The sequence below is a fragment of the Mytilus edulis genome, chromosome 9, assembly GCF_963676685.1.
Source record: "Mytilus edulis chromosome 9, xbMytEdul2.2, whole genome shotgun sequence".
In the NCBI taxonomy this organism is placed as follows: Eukaryota; Metazoa; Mollusca; class Bivalvia; order Mytilida; family Mytilidae; genus Mytilus; species Mytilus edulis.
Window position 1 is genome coordinate 13545153 of NC_092352.1, and position 23431 is coordinate 13568583.

Genomic DNA, 23431 nt, shown 5'->3' on the forward strand with positions numbered 1-23431 from the left:
AAGGTCAAATAAATCCTGTAAGACAGAAATGAACACATTACAACTATTTATACACCAAATATATACCAGGTAGTCGACCTATTGCTTAAAGTAATCGACAAAACAAACCAAAACACAAAACTGAACATTAACCAATAAACCATGAAAATGTGGTAAAGATCAGATGAAACCTACCAGACTGACATATACGTACCCCTTACAATCATTCCATAAACCAAATATAGTTGACCTACTGCCTATAGTATTCAAGAATCCAACCTAGTCACATATCTTTAACCTTGATCACTGATCCATAAAATGAGATCAAGGTCAGGTGAATCCTGTCTGAAGAAGATGTTGACGTTGCAAGAAATTCATATACCAAATATAGTTATCCTATTACTCATATGTGAGAAATTCACATGACAAAAATGTACAACTTTTTTTAAAGCAGTTTATGAATTATAATAAACTGTTATCATAGAGATATGTCTCGCCTTTTAGTAATTTTGATTATGCAAATATTGAAATCCAAATAGCAATACTCTAACATCTTACACAAGTTATGCAAATATTCAAAGTCAATGAACCATGAAAGAGTTATATGGCTAAACAATGTCCATGTAAATGAAATGTGCCAATGCTGAATATAACTGCATACCAAATACCATTAACTTATTATAAGTCGTTCCCAAATCTAAATACAAACATCAACTTGTAAACTATGTAAAAGTTTCAAAAGCAATGAACCATAAAGAGGGGGTGGGGCTATATAATCTCCATGGAAAAAATACTTGCAAATGCCAATAAATTTGCATACCAAATATCATTGACTTAACATAAGCAGTTCATCTTAAACTGATCTAATCACAAACTAATACATGTAAACTAAGATAACATAAAGTTTCAATATTCTCCATGGAAATGAGATGTGTCAATGCTTATACAACTGAATACTAATTAACATTGGCCTACCACTAATGGTTCCCCTTGAACTGACCTAATCACAAACTAATACATAACTTAGAAAAAATTTCAAGTTAATAGACCATGATTAAGGGGGTGGAGCCAAATTAACTCCATGGAAACGAGATATGTCAATGCTTATACAACTGCATACCAAATATCATTGACCTACCACTTGTGGTTCCCCATAAACTGACCTAATCACAAACTAATACATGTAAAAAAGCAAAAGTTTCGAAGTCAATAGACCATGACTGAGGGGGCAGGGTCAAATAATCTCCATGGAAATGAGATGTGCCAATGCTTATACAACTGCATACCAAATATGATTGACCTACCACTTACAAAAATGACGTCAAGGACAATGGACAAATGACAAATAGAAGAAACTATGAACATAAATTAACTGCATACAAGGTATAAAGCATCAAAGTCTTTAACCTTCTGAAATATAAACTTTATACAAATAATTTATATTGACACAAAGCAAATGAAACAATGGTTTGGAACATAATCAACCTTGCTGTATTCTCATATCGACTGATTATTCATGTATTTTTTCTGCACTTGACATCCTGAGTTTGTCATTTTTATTCTCTTTAATTCTCAGATACAATTGACACAAATGGAACAAATCTTAGCAAAAAGTGTTTCTTATTTCCCCTTTCCAGATTTGTATTGACAGGTAACAGTTTCTGGGATTAAAATGCCACTTTATCTGTTCATGCAAACAAACTACTTTCAAATAAGACCTTAAAAGTCTGCTTTTGGACAGGTCACAAATAAAAAATCACTTGAACTTTGCAACATAACAAATAACTTAAACAATGAAATGCAAGTCAAGACAAATTTCCACTGTTAATGTTTGCTACAATAACCATTCCGGGTTAGATTGCCACGAGATATGATCTTTCCAAGTCTATTTTTTGGTGACACTATTATCAACCACTGAATTTCTGCCAAATTGCAATGCAGGTGACTTAGAAAATATGATGAAAGCAGTCTGTACATACAGGGGGTAGGGCTGTCTTGGATGTTCAGACAGAAAAGTCAAAGTTTCTAGTCAAGATCTTTTGAACTCAACATAATGTTTTAACCAATCATAGCTTGATAATGGGCAATGGCTTAAAAAGATCCATTGTTTTGTGGGACAAGTTCAAGTTTAAGGTTGTAGCAGCTGGATAAAATGAAATTTGGTGGGTATCATTTGAAACATGAAAATCTTTGTGAAACCAGGATCATGCCCAACAGGATAAGAAAGACACCTATTGATTTGTTAGTATTGTTTAATTTCCTTACTCTGAGCCCAAACACATTGACACGTCAACTATAAAGACTGGCTGAGGAAAACAACAAATTTACTGATAATACCTTTTATTATAAAAAAAAATGAGGATTGAGGAGTAAACTTTCAGTAAGCTTTATGATAATATGGTGGTTACTTTCACAGTACATGTTATTCTAGGTGTGCATAACTCACTACAAAATTGTGCAAATAAAACTGTCAGATAAACATTTTCTAAATGAATATATATAAATTTTTTACTAACATTCTTAAAAATAAAGTAATGCAAATTCTACATATATTGTGCAAGCAATTCCCTACACTAATACACCACACATTTTTCAATGATATGTGAAACTGGCCTCATTGGAAAAAGGATCTTATATTTAGTCATATTGTGATTACAATGAAGCTAAATTGACAAAAAAAAGTATAACTTCATTATAGCAAACTGTGTACCTTATTTTGATAAGTTTTAACAAATTCATTCTAACATAAAAAGTATTTTTAAAATTATATCAGTCAAGAACCCAAGTAACAAATGGTGAAGTAATCTGACAAAAAATTTTCTATAAATCAGAGCTGTTCAAGCAGTCACTTTTTTTAACACCATACTTCATGTTCTTAAAGATAATAAAAAGAATTGCAAGACATAAAAAATTATTACATGTACAAATAATGACCATTCAAGTTTATTGGTTTTTATAGGTATTCCCTGTCACTTTTGTATAAAAAGTGCAGTGCTTGTTTCTAATTACAAGTGAGCCCTTGGATATTAAAATATATATTAAATTGATGAAAATAGAAATATCATATTAATTTCCTAGGTCTTAACCTCTGAACTTAGTATGACAATTTTATCAGTTACTAATGCCCATATTTAGCTCAGACTGTTGGCAGTTTTCCAAAAATGATTATTGTAATGGAGAAAATTGTAAAAAATAAAACCACAGAGACTCTTAGAGATTACTGAATTCATCAAACTAACTTATGTGGAAGGATTGCTATATAAATTCATAAACATTAACAAGATAAGATGTATACCAGTATTAAAATACAACATAAAAATAAAAATTCATCCATAATTTTCATCACCAAATTCATTTAACAAGGCTTGGAATTATATATAATGTATTCCATACTACATATACAGTATTGAACTACACACTTTTAATTGCTGCAAAATGAGTCCAAGTTATATATGTAAAATTACATTCATACAAACTTTCACACTGTAATATATAAATATAAAAACTAAAAACTTGAATCTAATACATGTAGTTTAACATTGAAAAGAAATTATTTTTTGATTTCATTATATTAGTCCAGATTGCGTACAGATTATTTTATGCAAGTTCTGTTTAATATGTTGTATATTTGTTTTTACTGAATAAATTTTACTTTTACTGATTTTAATTGATAGCAAGTATTTTTGGTCAAGTCATACTTTGTACATATAAGTTACTGGTTCCCCTAAATATTCAATTTCTTGTAAATAGGTTTTATGTTTTCTTGTATAATGACAGAAACAAAATAAGTTTTTTGCTGACAAGTAAAAAATAAGCATCTGTTCTATTCACACTCAATTCAAATCAAAGAAACACTTAATTAACAATTTCCAAACAGACACACCCACCTTACAGAATTCATTACTTAAAATAAACATGCACTCTATATACAAAGTTGACTTAAATTCAAATTATACTTGTATCACACTTTGGTCTATCACAACACCAAATAACAAAAATGACATTTAAAAAAGACGATATTTTAACAAAACTTTAACAATCAGAGGCAGATAAGAATTGTAACAAGAAACAATTTTTGACTGATAAAAACAAATAAAATCATAGCAAAAAAACAAATCACTACAAGGCTATATAGTACTCAAGCTTTTTTAGATGTTTCTTTCAACTGGTCAATTAAATTCTAAATTCGATTTAAAACTATTTCAACTATTTTGTTTCATCTAGACCCCATACTTGATTATAACTACAAAAAAATGTTTCCCTCCTGAGTCCTTAAAAACAGTGCAGTAACATTAGGTCCAAACTAAATTAGTAAATTACGAGACAACTTCCTGTATCTGACTCTTCTCCAAACTTTTTTTTCTAATTTTTTTATCAGTTTATATGTCAAATTCTAATTCCAAAATGAGTATGATGTACAATCTTATTCTAAATAGGGATCATTTTCCTAATAGCTCTATCAAAAGACAGATTTTATGGATAAGGTAAATGCATTTTCATTATATGTAAATTATTGAGGCAGAATATTGAACTAATAAAGATTATACATGTATTGTACAGTCCTATAGATTTTGATTTTTCGTTCTTTTAAAATTACCAGCCTACTAAACATGCTGAAACCTGTTCCAACATTGAATTACAACCTACTTTTTTAAAAAGCTGCTTTTGAATACATCACTGAGATGAGATTCATATACATAAAACATACCTATAATTTTCTCTTTAATAATTATAACTGATTAACTACCAAAAGTATAGAAAAATACGACTTTCTTTGGTTTTATTAAATTTATTTAAAACAATGGTCTATAAAATTGGATTCAATACAATTTTTCTAAACAAAAAAATATTGCATAAAGAACTAAAACCTTCTCATCATATATTGCCCCCAACAATTGACTACATATTTTTAAAAGCTGCTAAAAATTGGTGTTTATGTAAATGTAAGTCCAGCTTCTTCATAAACTTTGAAGATCTTTTCAACGGAGGTAATAAATGCTGCTGTTCGTAGATCTAAACCAAGATTGTAGGTCATTGCTGTCCTCATGATGTTCTGCAAGAAAAAAATATTTATCAATTTTACGCTTTTAAAATATTTCTAGGAAGCAAACATGAGAATGAAGCATGACATTAACAAAACTTATAAACTCTTAGAAGCTCAAACTGTTTTATGTTCTATTGGTAGTATTTGATATGTATTCACATCTGAACCTTAGGAGAGAATCAGTGTGACCTTATTAAATAAATGCAAAATGTGTTAGTTTTTTGCTGTTTTGTTTAAGCTCTATTGGTTTTTATGACCTTGAATGTTATATATTTTTGACCTTCCAGATTGTTTGTCTTAAGCAATCCTGATGAAATTTGCTTAAATTCAGTATCCTACATTCTTTATGCTGACCTGCTCGTTATTTCTGTTAATTTTTTGTTTGTTTAACAACTTACTTGTAACAATGCCAAATCTATTGTCTTGACAACATTTTGAAAATAAACATGAATTTAAGTGTAAAATATAGGTTAAAACAATTAAGTATCAATAAGAATTTTTTATGTTTAATTTTCTTAAATATTACAGCATGAGAATGACAACAGCTTGTGATATGACTGCCCATAATTATTGCTATTCAAATTAAGATATTACAGGTCTTTGAAAAATCATTGGCATGACTAATTTACATTTCTGTTAAGTTGCACTTCTGTTGCTGTGTAGAAATAAATATACCTACAATGCATGCTATAATATATATTTATGACATGTTATAACCTATATATCACTTACCCTGGCAGATCTTTCCATTGAGTATTCTAATCCTGAATGTACTATATCCTTTTCAGAAGCACCCTAAAAAGTAAAGTTTTCAAGATAATAAAAGAGTTATCTTTTCAATAATTAAATTCATTTAAAACTGGTAAAATAATGCATGCATCAACTTTTAAATTATTGAACCTTGCTCATGTTGCTGTAAAAAAAAAATATGGGCATCTGTCTATCTTACTGAATTAAATAAAATTTGATAATTCCATACCTTATAAAGGTAGCTTTACATTTCATATGTACTCTTCGTGGTATAATATCCAGGTATTTTTGGAATTATAAACGATTGAATATAAAAAGACAATCAACATTATGTACAGATAAGATTGAGATAGTGTTGTTACCCTGTAAATATTATTTTTTTGAAAACCTGTATTGTTTGGTTGCTGTCTTAGAAACACAATCTATGCAGTAAATATACTCTGTAGAATGTATTCTTAGTATCAATGCATCAAAATATTAACTTGAATTAATATTGGTCTGATTCACCATATTTTGTTTAAGCATGAAACAGATCTGCTGAATTACATGACTACTTCCAATCAGACATCACTCTTCACGATGTATTTTGTTCTAAATTTATCTTCCAAAACAAGATAACTTACAGATATTCTTTTTTCAAACTCGTCAGATGCCTGGATAGGAATAGTTCCACCTTGTTTACCAAACTTCCTCTCTAGTGATCGCTGTACACTTTCTGTGAAAATAAATCAATTTATTAAAATGAAAAGATACATAAATGTTACTGTAAATATTATGTTGAACCCTGGAAATTATGGTCTTTTGAGAATAATTAAAATTGAAATGCCAACTGATCCATTTTACTGGGAAAAAATTATGAGGTTTATTATTTAACAGATTAGTGACCCATCGGATTGGGGATAGGCTTATTACCTGTAATCACTACTGATAACACCTGAGGTAAATGTTAATTAGGTAAGGGTCAGAAACTTGACAGAAAATTGAAGCATGAATAATTATAGTATTTTCATCAAAATAATATGACAATAAAGGAATGGTGACCTATAGTTGTCATTTGGTCTGTTGTGAAGTGTTGTCTTGTTGGCAATCATACCACATCTTTTTTTATATGGACTGCGAAAGAGGACAGTGTGTCTTAAAAAAGGCAAAGGGCATCAGTCCCCGGAGGGCTGGTGGACAGCCCTGTGAAAACAATCATGCTGGAACACTGTTATGACTTTTTAGGTGGTTTTTTTCTTATTGTTAAATTACTAGTAATTAAAAAAAATACATAAATTTAATTTAGGTGCTTTCAATGGATTTAACCATATACAAAATAAGCAAGCAGACACTCTTAATATATCAATAAATAGAAACAACCAGACCTGTTAGTGCAAATTGTCACAGACTTATTAAAGAATTTAAGTTTATCTAGAAATTCCAATTAGATAGACAAAATATTTTTAAAGGAATTGTACAGCTCCAATAAAGACAATTCCTTGAAGGTACCTTTTCTGAAGGAATGTACTTATTTTTTTTTAATTACTTTTTGCAATATCATCAGCAATGCAGGGTCCAAAAAATGCATCTTGATCAAAGAACTAAATAATCATTATTCATTATCTTACAATAATAAGATAAAGCTACTGAATTTACAAAAAGATTTTTTAAACAACCAAATCAGTCTGCTTGTAATGATCTGTCAGATGATAAACTAAACGTCATTAAACACTGAATAAATCAAGATCTTTTACTTTTCTATGCATAACAGGCAAATAAAGCTTGAGAAAATCTAGCAAGATAAAATATAATCTTACCAAGCAAATAATAATTGGAGTCCTTTTCATATTTAAATGTGAGTCTGCCATAACTGACATGGTTTAAATTCTTGAGCCACTCAAAGTAAGATACAGTGACACCACCAGCATTTATATAGAGATCCTGAAAAATATAATGATTTATTCTGTTAGATTAATTATACGTAGGTCATCTGTAACAGACTCCTGAGATCACCCCCAGTTTTTTGTGGGATTCTTGTTGCTAAGTCTTTATAGTTTCTACGTTGTGTTATGTATACTGTTGTTTGTCTGTTTTTTTTTTGTTTTTTTTTAAGCCATGGCGTTGTCAGATTATTTTCGATATATGAATGTCTCTCAGGTATCTTTCACCCCACTTTTAAAAAGCATCATCCTTGTACTTTCAGGGTATTATACATTATTGCATGTTTCTGAATATGCGTTTGAAAATGATATGACAGTTGAGAAATAAAAAAGTCTTAAATCACATTATGGACAAACATATTTCCAATACATCAAGAATTGTACCAAATAAAGATCTCCTTTAGAATCTGTCCTGTATTTTTACTTTTCCTATTTCATTAATAAAAACTTACAGGAATAACAAGGATATTTCTTTCATGGAAAATCTTGTCTGCTCCCATTGTAGTGGGTCCATTAGCACCTTCAGCAATTATCTGAGAAAAACAATTAGTTTATGTTATAATATTTCAACACTATTACATTTTGTAATTCCTTCATATCTTAAATACAAGACATACAAAACTTGCCTAAAGCATTTAAGCATAGAGTATTTCACAAAAATACCTGAACTCTGAGAAAAATTCAAACCAATAAGTCCTTAATCAAATGACAAAATCAAAAGCTTAAACATGTCAAACGAATGGATAACAACTGGCATATTCCTGTCTTGGTTTCTATGTAGAAATTGCTGGATTAAACCTGGTTTTATAGCTAGATTAACCTCTCACTTGTATGACAGTCACATTAAATTCCATTATACTGACAATGGTTTTAAAATTCCATAAACTATTTATTCAAATGAGTGATTTCTTCAAAATGTTACTTACTTAAGCCTGAACCAGATGAGCATGTTCTTCAATAAGTTTTTAAACCCTGATTCATATGAGCATTTTCTCCAATAGGCTACTTACCTTAGCCTGAATAAGTTGAGAGTGTCTTCAATAAGCTACTTACTTTAGCCTGAACCAGATGGGCATTTTCTTTGGTAAGCTGTCTTTCACTAGCGGCAGGAACAAGTATATCACATTTCTCCAGCAATAAGTCACCATCATATTCTTGAGCACCGGGGAACCCTTTAACTGTACCATTTTCCTATATAAGAACAAAAATGTACCACAATAAGAAACCATCAATAATGTATATAATTATACTAGTGCATATTTTAAAATAATGGCTGAACTTAACTAATCTTAATTATTAAACACAGACTAACAACCCCCCTTTTCCATATCCAAACAAAATAGCTTAAAGAATTATTGATTCTGTTGCAAAAAGGTTTCCATTTTTCATTTTGACTTTGATATTGACAACACATTTTTTTTTGTTCTGAAGTTTTTGGTAGTTAAAAACATCAAAATGACCGTTGTTTTATGTTGAAATGACAATTTCCTTCTAAAATAAGATGACCAATGACTATGTTAGACATGTGGCTGCAGAAATGAGTTAAATTACATAGAAAAATGCTTAGGAGGGTCTGAAAGTGACTGTAAGAAGCAGGTTGGCTGTATACTTACAATTTTGTAATCTTCTAAATCTCTTGGATTAATACCATCTAGGTTATATATACTGCAATCAATTTCTTTAACTCCTACACATTTAGCACCTGCTCTGTGGAGATATCTCATACTATGAAGTCCTACATTTCCAAATCCCTAAAAAAAAAAAAAAAAAATACTTCACCATTGTTCACTGCACATTTTCAATAGAGTAGCTTTAATTCATTTGTTGATTTTGTTCTTTTGGGAAAAGGTTGAATATAGATAAATATAGATTCTACCACTGCATTGAGTATGATAACATATATATCCACTTGAGACAGTTAAATTTCAAATTTAAAATGTGGGACTCGCCTAGGATTTTAAATCTTTAAATTTATCTGGCAAGAGTGGATAAATAATGTATTGAAAGAAATTTGGTGTTGGAATCTGTTTCTCTATTGATTTTTAGACAACTTGTAGACAAGAAAGAATCCTTCTTTCCAAATAATCTGCAAAAAGATGTGTTCTCACCTTTTTTCATGACACCACAATGGGAATTTTAGAGGAGAGCAAGAAAATTTTAAACCATATAGAATTGTGACTACTGAGATCAAACAAATCACATGTAGATAAAATAAAAATAACCAACAGGTCAGTAAAAGTTTGGATAAGAATCAGAGATTAGATACAGTAAACAACTTATTTTAGCAGATACTTTATTTTCGGGTTAAGCTCTTTCTAGCTTATTCATGACGACTTAATTTCACAATTCTCAAATTTACTTGGTGAAAACAAGTAAAGTAAGGTTAAATCAAATTGTAACATATTCGTGACGATTCATATTCACAATATTTTCCTACTTGCGGAAGTCACAAAAACTAGTTGGTTTACAGTATAATCATGAGAGGATAAACATAATATATAAGTCTCTTTCCATTTACAATTTTGTGTCAAATATAAAAGAATTGTAGAAATGATGCTTATCATTGTAATGCAGCTTACCTGTATGATGAAGGTTTTGTCATTGAATCCTGGAGTCAGACCAATCATACTGGTATAACTAGCCTCCATAATAAAGTTCTCAATACCATGGAATACTCCCTGTTAGATGGTATAAATCAAATTTCAAATAAATGAAATATTCAGTCTATTCAAATAAACAGTCTTATTGAAAAAAAGTTGAATCCAATGCTAATAAATAGTCTAAAAATATATATATTTGGGGAATTTTTACATTTGAGCATTCAATTATTCAACCTTATCAAAATTAAGAAACTTTTAATAAATAAAATAAAATTCTGTTACCAAGGATCAATTATAAACAACAGTAAAGATATATAACCTTTTATTATATTAAATAATTTGATACAATTGCCAATATTTCCATCACCTCCCATTACAATTTGGCTCTTCCATTTTGAAATACACCTTATCACTTATTTTTAATACAACCAATGACTATTTCTGGCCATCACTAGACATCACAATGGAATGGTTCCCATAATATCTTAACGTAACAGATTCACAATAGAAGGCTATACAAAGGAAAAACGATTGTTGTATGACCTAAATAGATCAAGTGCTAAATTGTAATAAGCTGACTACTTTATCTAATATAAAATACCGGCATCTTTTTCATAGTGCTATAAATCTTGAAAAAGAACTAATTTTAAATTTTGATTGAGATTATTATCATTTATATTTTCATTCAAAGCAAATTAAAAAAGAATAAAAATTGGTACAGTGCTTAATATGCATAGCAATTTTATGAAGAGGCACATTCCTAATAAAATGTTTTTCACAATCTTGTACATAACACTCTTGAGATTCTGTTGAGACAATTCTATATTTCATCAGTCAATGCAATACTATACAATGTTTCTAAATGTTAGGAAATTAGTTATAGCGCGAGGAATTAGATGAGTCCTTGTAAACTATAATTTGCATTTTATATATTACCAAAATCAAATAATAATGTGAAATCACAATGCAAAAGAATGAGTCCTCTTCATTTCTAAATTATTTTAATAACATATTAATGAAAGTGCAATAGAAAAGGAGAGCACAGAATGGGGAAAATAAGAGTAAAAATTCAACAAATCAAAGAAAATTTATCCAAAAAACAAAACATTGACAAATGAACAATGAAAATGAGGTCATGGTTAGATCAAGGACGTTTGCTGTTCTTTTTTTTAATTTTTTTTTGTCAGATATTCAAAATCCTCTAGTTTTAGTACACATAAAACCAGATGCTATGCAGGGCGCAGCTTTATACAACCACAGAGGTCAAACCCTGAACAGTTGGGGCAAGTATGGACACAACATTCAAGCTTGATACAGGTCTGGATTTGGATTGTGATTAAATAGTTGACACAGCAAAGGTTTCTGACACAGAATGAATGTGGTCTAATGAAATTAAAAATTATTTTTTTGCTTTTCAGCAATACACTATGCTGTTGAATATAAATCCCCTAAAAAAAATCTTTGAAGAAAATTTCTTTTTAATTTCTGAAATCTGAAATGAGAAAAATTTACCCAACCCCTCCTCATTTTTTGTCACCTCCCCCAATCCCTTAATCCAAAAGTAATCTCAATTCAACAGAGCTTCAGAAAAGAATTCACAAATTGGGGTTTTTACCCCTCCATTTTTTATTTAATTGAGTGAAATAGTTTTTCAATTGCATTATTTATTTCAGTTCACCCCTCAAGCAAATATCAAATTGGGTTTTTCACCACCAAGCTCCTTAATGTAATGTTTTTTTTATTCAAATGAAATATATACTCTTGAACTAAAAGTAAACAATGTTTTTGTCAAATTTTATTTACAGAAATCTGGATTTAGTTGTCCCTTATTAGAACTTTTGGTTTCTGATGCTGACTTCATATAAGTAATTTGGCCTTTCGTTTTACAACTGATTTAGTTTGACGAGTTTTTCTACCCCTTTTATTTTTAAGGCACCTAACATGCATTGACTCGCCATTGAACAACCCTGTGCGTTCAAGTGACGCTTCCTGTCAACACTATCTGAGACTTGTTATCATTATAATCCTCTCAAAAAGAAACTCAAATATGCTTTTATTCAATTTTTTTACCGGAAAATTACTTTCGTTTTAATTCATTGCTAAGTGTTATGTTAAATCGAGAGAAGTATGAAAAGAATTATGACGACATGGCTAACGCTAATTGGATAAAGACAGAGAAGATACAAATGTTTTCATCACCATCTGTACCTTTTTTCAACACTGTATTTTAGGAATGAAAGGACATTTCAGATTTTCAATATTACAAAAATAGATTTATGCGACGACTATATAGTACATAAGGATAAATAACACACACGATAGCATCTAAAAGCGTCAAGAACTCATGGTTTTGACAAATTATTGGGTTTTAGAACGCAGCAATGGCCATTTGCATTGGGTTTTCAATTATTGTATTGTATCACGCTAATACGCAGCTTATCTGGAGCTCTTAGTTTAAATTTCTAATTAAGTTGGCAACAATAACTACTCATTTAAAATTTACACTGCTTGAAAATTATGTTAAAGGAAATGATAATTGTCATGAGATGTTTAGCTGTAAATTTATTTATAGAAGTTACTGTTAATTAATATCAATTTTAACCATGACTGTTATTTTATACTTTAATACTTGATGATGTATTTAAATTCCTTTAACATAATTTTCAAGCAGTGTGAGGGAGGTAATCAGGTAATCATATATATATATATATATACAACTCGTCTAAACATCAACCCAACAATGTTAGATCTGTAAATTTGCTTTTGCAAATTTTTGGTTCTTCCCTCGCCGGGATTCGAACCCATGCTACTGTGATATCGTGACACCAAATCGCCTGCACTGCAACCGTCCCGCTAGACCACACGACCACCTGGGCTCTCAAAAAAAAGCTTTCGATGACCGTGTGTTACCTTTCCTCGTCAGTTTTAATCTAGCGGCGTACTACAGTATATATATATATATATATATATAACAGTATTCTTCAAATTTTAATCGGATTACCTATCTTGCACTGCTTTTAAATTGTCTAAATTGTCCTTTAACCAGAAAAACCCTTGTTCCCTCCTTTTTTGCCCCTAATCGCTTAATTATTTGAGTCATAACCCCCTACCATCCCTTTGTAGTATGGAAACTTGTGGGATAATTTCAGAGAGATTTATACACTTAAACACAAGCTATTGACTGAAAACTACAAAAATGCTTATGGGCCCCTTTTTTGACCCCTCACTTATTGAAACACCCCTTGGAGCATTAACCCCAAAACTCAATGCCAGCCTTTCCTTTGTAGTAAAAAACCTTGTAGTATAATTTCAGAGAGATTCATACACTTAAACACAAGTTATTGTCTGTAAAGTAGAAAAATGCTTCTTTTTGGCCCTTTTTTGCCCCTTATTCCTAAATGTTCAGGGATATTAACCCCAAACTAACACCAAGCCTTCCCTTTATAACATGGAACTTTGTGGTACAATGTCAGAGAGATCCATACAGTTAAACATAAGTTTTGTCTGACACTAAAAAATGCTTGTTTTTGGTCCTTAATTCTTAGACAGTTTGCCCCATAACCCTTAAAATAAATCCCAACCTTCTACTTAATGGTATGAACATTATGGTACAATTTCAGAGTAATTGAAATACTTATACACAACTTATTGTCCTGAAACTAGATAAATGTATGTTTTGGGCCCCTTTTTCCTAAACCGATGGGACCATAACCCCCAAAATCAATCCCAACCTGCCTTTTGTGGTTATAAACATTGTGTTAATATTTTATTGATTTCTATTTACTAATACTAAAGTTATTTTCCAGAAACCATCTGTCTTTGGACGCACTGAAGACTACACCGTGATACCAATATGCAACCGCACAAATTTTTGCGGTCGTATAAAAAATCAATTATCTTTCCAGAACAGACCAGAGACCTACTTATGAAATCTTAACATTGACCAATGAACCATGACATGAGGTCTGAACCTTGTCTTACAGACATGTTCACCATACAATCATTTTATACACAAAACAGTTTCCCTATTTCTCATAATAACTGCCTAAAATCCAGACCATAAAGCATCTGTAGACAAGATATAGACAATCTTGAGCTTGAATGCTCTGAAATCTACAGCTTTTTACAAACAATCTTCTTCAAACACTGCTGTTGAATTAGCATCCCCATGTCTTTCATCCTGTGACTTCTAACATTTTTTTTTTTTTTTGAAGTTTAACATTAAAATACTTTTGAAGTAAAGTCTTCTCAATTAGATGATTGCTGTTATTTCATTTATTAACTTTCAATACATGTATCTGTACTTCTCAACCATATTTAAAACATAATGAAGAACACATCCTCAGCTAAGACAGCCTTCACGCTGAACTGCCAAATCTACAGGCCCGCAGCTCAATTTTTGAAAATTTTTAGTTAGATTCTGTTGGCCTGTAGGTCTGAGTTTTACAGGCCTGAGAGCAATTTTACCAGCCTGGGCTGCCACTCGACGTGAAGACTGCTAAGAGATAACTGTAGACAATACATCAATAAGAAAATACCAGAACTACATGTATCATAACAGAAAAAGAAGGCGGTTAAAAGTAAAGGATTTTATTATAAGAAGATATATTTCTATAACTTGAAGCCATGCTGAAAACTCTTTGAATCAATCAAAACCTAAAGTCATAGGAAAAGAGTTTCTTGAAATTTAAGAAGATTTTGATTATAAAAAGGATTTTCTTTTGAAAAAAGTTCATGTTTGTTTCTTTTAGAGAAAAACTTAGCCATTCAAGTATATAAAACATGTTCAACTTTTTTTTTTAATTTGAAGTTTCATATGACTTTAATATAATTGCAACAGTATAATGCTCCTTATATGGTGTTACTATTACTAAATTATGTGACAGTAATTACAGACATGGCAATATCAAGTAATAGTTTATATAGCTTCCTTTTGTTGTATAACAGTGAAAAGCAGGAAAATCAAAGTGACGATTTTAATTTTACAAAAATCAATTTAGCATGACTTTAAGTCTTTATGATGCCTTTACTGGTCCATTAAATTGTTATTTCAACATTTACTATGTTCTTTTACTAATCTTGTTTTAAAAACAGAAAAATACTTTTATAATTTCAATGAATACAAGATGTGGAAAATAAATATAAATCAATGAGACAAGCAACCCAATACATGCAATATAACAAGAAAAATGTTATTTTTTTGGTGTAAATCACAAAATAAAATTATGGTGTGAAAACTTATTTTTGTAATTTAAAATCATCACTTTAACATGATATAATGACAGGCATGCAATACTTTATGAACATCCTACCCTTCCTGTTGCTGAAGTACGGCCGTGTATTCCTCCCTGGGTGATTGGTTTACCTGTTACACATGCTGACGAATTCATATCGTTATAACCTGAAAAACATCAAATATAATATAAACCTACCCTCCCAGTAGCAGAAATCCTACCATGGATTCCTCCTTGAGTGATTGGTTTTCCAGTTACACATGCTCGTGCATTAATATCATTCGAACCTGTAATATGTTAAAGCTATAGATGTATATGAATAAGTTCAAGTAATAATCCTTCTAAGTATACTGTGCAAGCAATCTCAAAAATGTCTAAATGCAACATGTTCTTGAAAGAATCTGTAGCAATAGTGATTCAGTTTATTCAAAAAAAGAAGCAATTTTCACAGTAAACACAACGTTGACAAATATTTTGAAGGGTTAGATTTAACATTTTACCAGTCTGCAACTAAGAAGACCACCACTTAGATTTCTGAATTTTTTTGGTATGTAATTTTCTAAGAAAACAAACATGAAAATCACATGTTTAGACTCAAAAACTTCTTTTTGATAACATTGAAATCATTCCGAAAGCTTATGAAAAATGTTTTTATCGTGTCTGGTCACACTCCGGTGATTATGTTTGACATAGTGAGTATGCATATGGCGTCATTTTGTTTAGAAGCTATAGATGATGCAACTGTTTTCGCTGACCTTTTCTTTTATGTCATTTTAAGCAAATATATTTATTAAATGGAATTTATCTTAATATGATGCATTAAAATGGAGATAACTGTATTGTAATTTATATTTTTAGCTTGGCCTTCTTAAACTTGATTTCAATGTTGCAAATATCCGTTTACCTAGCTCTATACACCATCACTAGGTAAATTCAATTAGCGACAGTAAAATCTAGGTTTTACAAAGGCCAAGCTTAAAATACATTACAGTTATCTTCTGAATTTAAAGCCCATTGCTTTCTATGTTAAATTTTGCAATTTCAAGCATTAATGGCTACTGTGTCTTCAGTTCAAATAAAGAGGCAGTCATATCATGTTAAAACTATACCTTATCCTGACTTATGCTGAAAAATTCGATTTTAATATTAAGACTTATCAACAAAAGACAATTATGGTAATCAATTGGCCATCATAAAACCAACGATTGACATTAAAAGGATGTTTAACTTTACTTTGATATAAAGGAGTAGGTCCGGTAAGACCCCTTTTTGGCCCCAAAATATAGCAGTTTTACAAAATTGTTAAAATGAAAACTTTTATTTATCAATTGAACAGTAGAATGCTTCTGTTACATAAATATGGGCTGTGTTTGACAATACAATGCACATATATCGGGTACAAGCACCATTAAGTCATGCTAAATCATTGAAATCTTCACAATTCTAGCATTTTAGTTAAATTTCAGACGTTTTCGAGTAAAACGAAAGTGGCCGCATTCGTGTTCATCCTTAATATTAAAATGTAAGTTGTATTTTATGATAATACATAACATATATAAAGGTTGAGGATGAACACAGATGCGGCCACTTTCATTTTTGACAAAAACCATCTGAAAAGTGGCTTTTTTTGGCATGTTTGGTAAATTTTTCATATTTGAGCTTGAATCTGATCGTTTTTAATGACAAAATCAGTTAAAATATTTCACATAAACTAATTGAAACAAATAAAATAGACACTTAAGTGTTTAAAAAGTGGTCAAAATCTTTCGTCAGATGAACCTGAAATTTGAGGCCAAAATCGGTCCTTACCGGACCTACTCCTTTGATGTTCTGAGGTTATCTGTTTAGTGTTAGATTGACAGTGCATTATTCGAAGTGTGTAACATCAACATGATTAAAATACTGATATCTGCCTGATATATTAACACTTTCATGGCAAAATGTGAGGTTAGATAATATAGGAGTTTCTTAGAAGAAATTTCATAGAAAACAAGTAGAAAGTAAAAATAGAGCTTCCAGCCTTTGTTAGTCTTGTATTATTTTTAATTTTAGTTTCATTTGTACAATTTGGAGTTTAGTATGGCGTTCATTATCACTGAACTAGTATATATTTGTTTAGGGGACAGCTGAAGGACGCCTCCAGGTGCGGGAATTTCTCGCTGCATTGAAGACCTGTTGGTGACCTTCTGCTGTTGTCTGTTCTATGGTCGGGTTGTTGTCTCTTTGATACATACGACATACCCCATTTCCATTCTAAATTTTAGTTATTTAAAAATATCATGCAAATTTCTTAAATAAGCTAGTAATTTCAATAGTAGATTGGGATAGAAAAACTTCTCTAATTTAAGTAAGACAGCCCCATCAATCAAGGCAAAAGATGGTTTTGTATTAACTGGAATATATACCACATGCCAATAAACTAATATAGAACAAGCCTACATGTATAATCAACCTTCTGGGTATTAAGTATAACATAAACCATAAAAAGAGTGGTTTGAGAAACACTTTACCTGCACATTTCTGTTTTAATTATTACAGTAATTTTATTGAACAAGTTACAAGAGTGCACACACTGAAATGTCTCGCCTTCTTTACTAATCATTGATATTATGTTGATACTCCTAAATATAAAGCTTTATTACGACTGTCACATAAACTAAACATGAACCATGAAAATGAGGTCAAGGTCAGTTGAACCATATGCCAGGCAGACCTGTACAGCTAACAATGCTTCCATACAACAAATATAGTTGACCTATTGCTTATAGTTTAAGAAAATAGACCAAAACACAAAAACTTAACACAGAGCAATGAACCGTGAAAACCAGGTCAAGGTCAAATAAAACCTGCACGACTGACATATAGATCATAAAATATTTCCATACACCAAATATAGTTGACCTATGACATATAGTATAAGATAAAAAGACCAAAACTCAAAAACTTAACCTTGACAACTGAACCATGAAAACAGTCTGCACGGTAAGCCACTAGTCCAATGCCCCAGACTAGCAAAATTTCATTTGGACTAGTAAGTTTTTGCAAAACATTTGTTTGGCCAAATAAGAAAAATGTCAGAATATTGGTCTTCGGACTAGTAGTTGAAAAAGTTTTTGGTGCAGACTGTGAAAATGAGGTCAAGGTCAGATGACATCTGCCCCCTAGACATGTACACCTTACAATCATTCCATACAACAAATATAGTAAACCTATTGCATAAAGTATAAGAAAAACAGATCAAAACACAAAAACTTAACTATAACCACTGAACCATGAAAATGAGGTCAAGGTCAGATGACATCTGCCCGCTAGGCATGTACACCTTACAATCATTCCATACAACAAATATAGTAAACCTATTGCATAAAGTATAAGAAAAACAGACCAAAACACAAAAACTTAACTATAACCACTGAACCATGAAAATGAGGTCAAGGTCAGATGACACCTGCCAATTGGACATGTACACCTTACAGTCCTTCCATACACCAAATATACTAGACCTATTGCTTATAGTATCTGAGATATGGACTTGACCACCAAAACTTAACCTTGTTCACTGATCCATGAAATGAGGTTGAGGTCAAGTGAAAACTGTCTGACGGGCATGAGGACCTCGCAAGGTACAATGTACGCACATACTAAATATAGTTATCCTATTACTTACAGTAAGAGAGAATTTAACATTACAAAAAATCTGAACTTTTTTTAAGTGGTCACTGAACCATGAAAATGAGGTCAAGGACAATGGACATGTGACTAACGGAAACTTCGTAACATGAGGCATCTATATACAATATATGAAGCATCCACGTCTTCCACCTTCTAAAATATAAAGCTTTTAAGAAGTGAGCTAACACCGCCGCCGTAGCCGCCGCCGGATCACTATCCCTATGTGGAGCTTTCAGCAACAAAAGTTGCAGGCTCGACAAAAATCTATTTCATCGAAACTTATTAAAATATTATCCTTATTTGGTAACACAATATTTCGGTCGGAAGTAACAGATATACATTGTCATTGATACACAGAATATTTTTAGGTAAAAACAATTTTCTACAAGCATGACAATATGCATATGGTAGTAAGAATGATAAAAATTCTAAGAAAAGAAAAGACAATAGGTTTTGTTTTGATATTGAATACTAACCTAATGTATTGGAGTAGGTGTCAGCAATCCAACTCATCTCCCGTTCTCCTGTTCCCATGTCTGGTGCAGGTACGTCAATGCCTGGGCCTAAATAATTAAATATCTAGACATGAAAACAATGGATAGATAATATTGTTTTAACCACTGAAAATTGGCATAAATTTCAGTGTTACTCAGGGTAAAACAATCAGAAGATGTTTAACATATATGTATCTAAACATGGCATACAATTAGCACTTTTCTAAAAAAAAAAACGTACAAACTTAAGACATTTTAAAAAGACAATTGTCATGATTGTGAAATTCAATTTGTCAAGTGTCGATAAAATCATTTTGACGAAATTGTAATACTGCACAAGTGCTCTTGTCAATTAAATACATATTTACACTACTGACAACTGAACGCTCAAAATCCTGCTATGCGTATAGTTGAATTTCAAATAAATTTACATTTGCTTCTTTGCTTAAAATGTCTGTCCAGCAATCAAAGCGTGCACATGCTGAAATGGCATGTCTGTTTGACTTTTTATTGAATTCATATTGAAAGTCTGTAAAATGAAGGTTTTACTACAAGTATCACAGCAACTTTTTTTCTTTTTTCCTGTATTACAAAAAAATAATAATAATAATTTATTTTATTAAAGTGTCACATACTTGTCTACAGATTTTTTATACAGATTATATTTATATATATTACATACCTATAAATCCTTTCTTTGCTAGTTCCACAGTCAACCTACGAGTAATCTTTTCCAGCTCTTTCTCAGAATATTCACTTGGATTGATTTTAACTCCTGCTTTAGCACCACCAAAAGGTACATCAACTACAGCACATTTATATGTCATCAATGCAGCTAAGGCCTTCACTTCATCTTCATCTACTAGAGGGCTGTATCTGATACCTTTTGAAAACAAGGAAAAGAAAATACCATGAATTCATTTTGATATCACCTACATGTATTCAAGCTTTCAAATAATTCTAAACTACAATGTGCAAATGTAACCATGGTAACATGTTAAGTTTATCAAGCATGACCATTCTTTCCATCATGTTCTTTTCAATCTAGAAAGTTTGTTTGTAAAGTTCTGAATCTCCTACTACTATCGGTTAGTGACCACCGTCATCAAGTTGACTATTTTGTCACTTGTGAATGGGAAGTGCTGTAAAGAATTTACATTGAAAGTGAACATGGTTAATTTAAAAAATCTGCCAAAAAAAGTTCATTATTAAAATACAGTTCAGTGTAGGCCCTAGCGGCTGCAAGGTAAATTAATACTAATTTATGAAATGTCAGTGCAGTAGTCAATTATTTTTTTGTATCTAGTCCTATATCCATTTCATTTCTGTTTTTAAAACAGATACATGTATTGACCATGATATCGAGTGACTGTTCTGAACTTCAATGACAATGTCAAGCAGGGACTAACATTTTTTTGATACATACATGTACATTTCATATATTTTTAGCATTTAGATGATATTAAAGTAATTTTGGAAAGTTTGGAAGTGGGATGTGTTGGTGGAAAGTCATGTTTCCTTTTGAAAGGTAAATGGTCATATGTTTTTACACAAAAAGATCTCTAAGATCTGTTGTATGTCTGTCTTTTTGTAGTTGGGATGTACAAGTTCCAGGCCACTCTCACTCTGTTTTTGATAAATGTGTATCTGTTTCTATTTGCATCCATCCAAGCTTTTTTCAACTGATTTCGATAGTTTGTTCTTATGTTGTACCATTATACTTGTACCACTGTCCAAGGCTAGGGGAAGGTTGTGTGTAACTCCACTTCATTCTGTATGTATGTGCCTGTCCCAAGTCAGGAGCCTGTAATTCAGTGGTTGTCTTTGTTGCTTAGTTACACTTACATACATGTATTGGATGTTCTTTCATTTTTTTTAACATTAATTAGGCCGATAGTTTTCTCATTTGAATTGGTCATTTTTAGGCCTTTAAAAGGGGACTATGTGGTAAGGGCTTTGCTACTAATTGAAGGCTGTACAGTGACTTATAGTTGTTAATCTGTGTCATTTGGTCACTTGTGAAGAGTTGTCTCATTGGCAATCATACCACATCTTCACTTTTATTTATATTTGTTTGTACCAAACAAGTCCAGCACCATACAAGACTGAATTGAATAAGGTAACGAGTTTTCAGTGGTTATAATTTTGGCATATTCAAAACTTTTATCATTGAATACCTTTGCATGTGCACTTTTAGATTGGCGAAATTTATTCAATAGAAAATAAACACCCCTAACGAAAATAACCCGCTATAAGGTATGACACACATATTACCTCCTTTGCAAGGTGTTCTGTGCTGACTGTGTTGAGCTCTCCAAGCCTCGATCATCTCATATTCACCATTGTCACGGCGAAGAGGGAAACTAATTTCTACCATGTGATTGCAAGGTTTGATAATTTTCAAGATTCCCCTCACTTTCTTTCTTTTATCTTCCTTTGACATTTTGCCTTTCATGTTGTCCACCAGTTTTTCTTCAAGGAGTGTCGCTGCCTTGTCGTAAAACTTGTCAACAGTCTGTGAGAAGGTCAAGTTGTCTCCATCTTGGACTGGTAGTTCTCCAGTTGAAAACGGACGACTTGCTGACAAGATTCCTTTCGACTTCGAAAAAGTTGCTTTCAGGTCAAATCTGGGGACTGTGCGGAGCATTTCTGTTGAGACAGAACGCAGCATCTTGTTATTTTAGTTAAATGTGTGGCTTGACTTCCTCTTAAAAACCTTTCAATCTACAATTTTCGAATTGACTGCTTGTTGTTATCGATATTTTTATGTTAAAAATGACCTTGAATCAAGTTTCCGGAGGTGTGTGCGTCTCGTGATATCGAAGAACCAATCAGAAATAAGTTTACATTGCATCATTGTTTTCATTTGAGATTGATTGATTGATTAATTTGTTGGTTTGGCCAAGGATTTGTATAGTGTATCACTATACAAATCCTTGGTTTGGCAAATAGTTTCACTTAATCTTTCATTCTATTTAAACAATTAATAATAATATATATAAAAAACGAAAAACAAAGGATACATGGTAGATAGTCATCACTGAGATAAATTTAAAAGCAAAAACAAACTATAGAGGCTCTAAAGAGCCTGTGTCGCTCACCTTGGTCTATGTGAATAGTAAAGGAAGCAGATGGATTCGTGACAAAATTGTGTTTTGCTGAGTGTGATGTGTTTGTACATCTTACTTAACTGAACATTCTTGCTGCTTAAAATTATCTCTATCTATAATGAACTTGGCCCATTAGTTCCAGTGGAAAATGTTAGTAAAAATTTTATGAAAATTGTTAAAAATTGACTATAAAGAACAATAACTCCTAAGGGGGTCAATTGGCCATTTCGGTCATGTTGACTTATTTGTAAATCTTACTTTGCTGAACATTATTGTTGTTTATAGTTTATCTCTATCAATAATAATATTCAAGATAATGACAAAAACAGCAAAATTTCCTTAAAACTAACAATTCAGGGTCAGTAACCCAACAACGGGTTGTCCGATTCATCTAAAAATTTCAGAGCAGATAAAGGTTGACCTGATAAACAATTTTACCCCTGTCAGATTTGCTCTAAATGCTTTGGGTTTTGAGTTATAAGCCAAAAACTGCATTTTACCCCATGTTCTATTTTTAGCCATGGCGGCCATCTTGGTTGGATGGCCGGGTCACCGGACACATTTATCAAACTACTAACCCAAAAGATGATTGTGGCCAAGTTTGGATTAATTTTGCCAAGTAGTTTCAG

The 23431-nt window shown here is 31.4% G+C and overlaps 1 protein-coding gene across 2 annotated transcripts; it reads right to left on the reverse strand.

The window, feature by feature from the left end:
- Window positions 1-2302: 2302 nt before the first annotated feature.
- On the reverse strand, window positions 2303-22591 carry LOC139487660 (glutamate dehydrogenase, mitochondrial-like). Of its 2 annotated transcripts, none has more exons than XM_071272612.1 (12): window positions 21967-22591; window positions 20375-20575; window positions 19675-19761; window positions 15605-15693; window positions 10272-10370; window positions 9306-9443; window positions 8746-8883; window positions 8145-8225; window positions 7570-7693; window positions 6397-6488; window positions 5756-5818; window positions 2303-5032 (listed from the first exon to the last, which is right to left on the reverse strand). In XM_071272612.1, exons 1-12 carry the CDS (start codon window positions 22361-22363, stop codon window positions 4913-4915), a joined length of 1629 nt encoding a protein of 542 aa, XP_071128713.1. In that variant the 5' UTR covers window positions 22364-22591; the 3' UTR covers window positions 2303-4912. The 2 variants fall into 2 exon arrangements, with proteins under 2 accessions (XP_071128713.1, XP_071128714.1); XM_071272613.1 differs by lacking the exon at window positions 15605-15693 and adding an exon at window positions 15725-15813 and having other exon boundaries at window positions 21967-22503.
- Between the last annotated feature and the right edge of the window lie 840 nt (window positions 22592-23431).

What these genes read in the sequence shown, in the direction of transcription:
- LOC139487660 (XM_071272612.1), bottom strand. Translation starts at nt 22,363, where the DNA reads ATGCTGCGTTCTGTCTCAACAGAAATGCTCCGCACAGTCCCCAGATTT. An exon ending in CACCTACTCCAATACATTAG is followed by an intron (nt 15,694 to 19,674) that starts GTTAGTATTCAA and finishes GATGTTTTTCAG; the next exon opens with GTTATAACGATATGAATTCG. An exon ending in CAATGGAAAGATCTGCCAGG is followed by an intron (nt 5,033 to 5,755) that starts GTAAGTGATATA and finishes TTTTTCTTGCAG; the next exon opens with AACATCATGAGGACAGCAAT.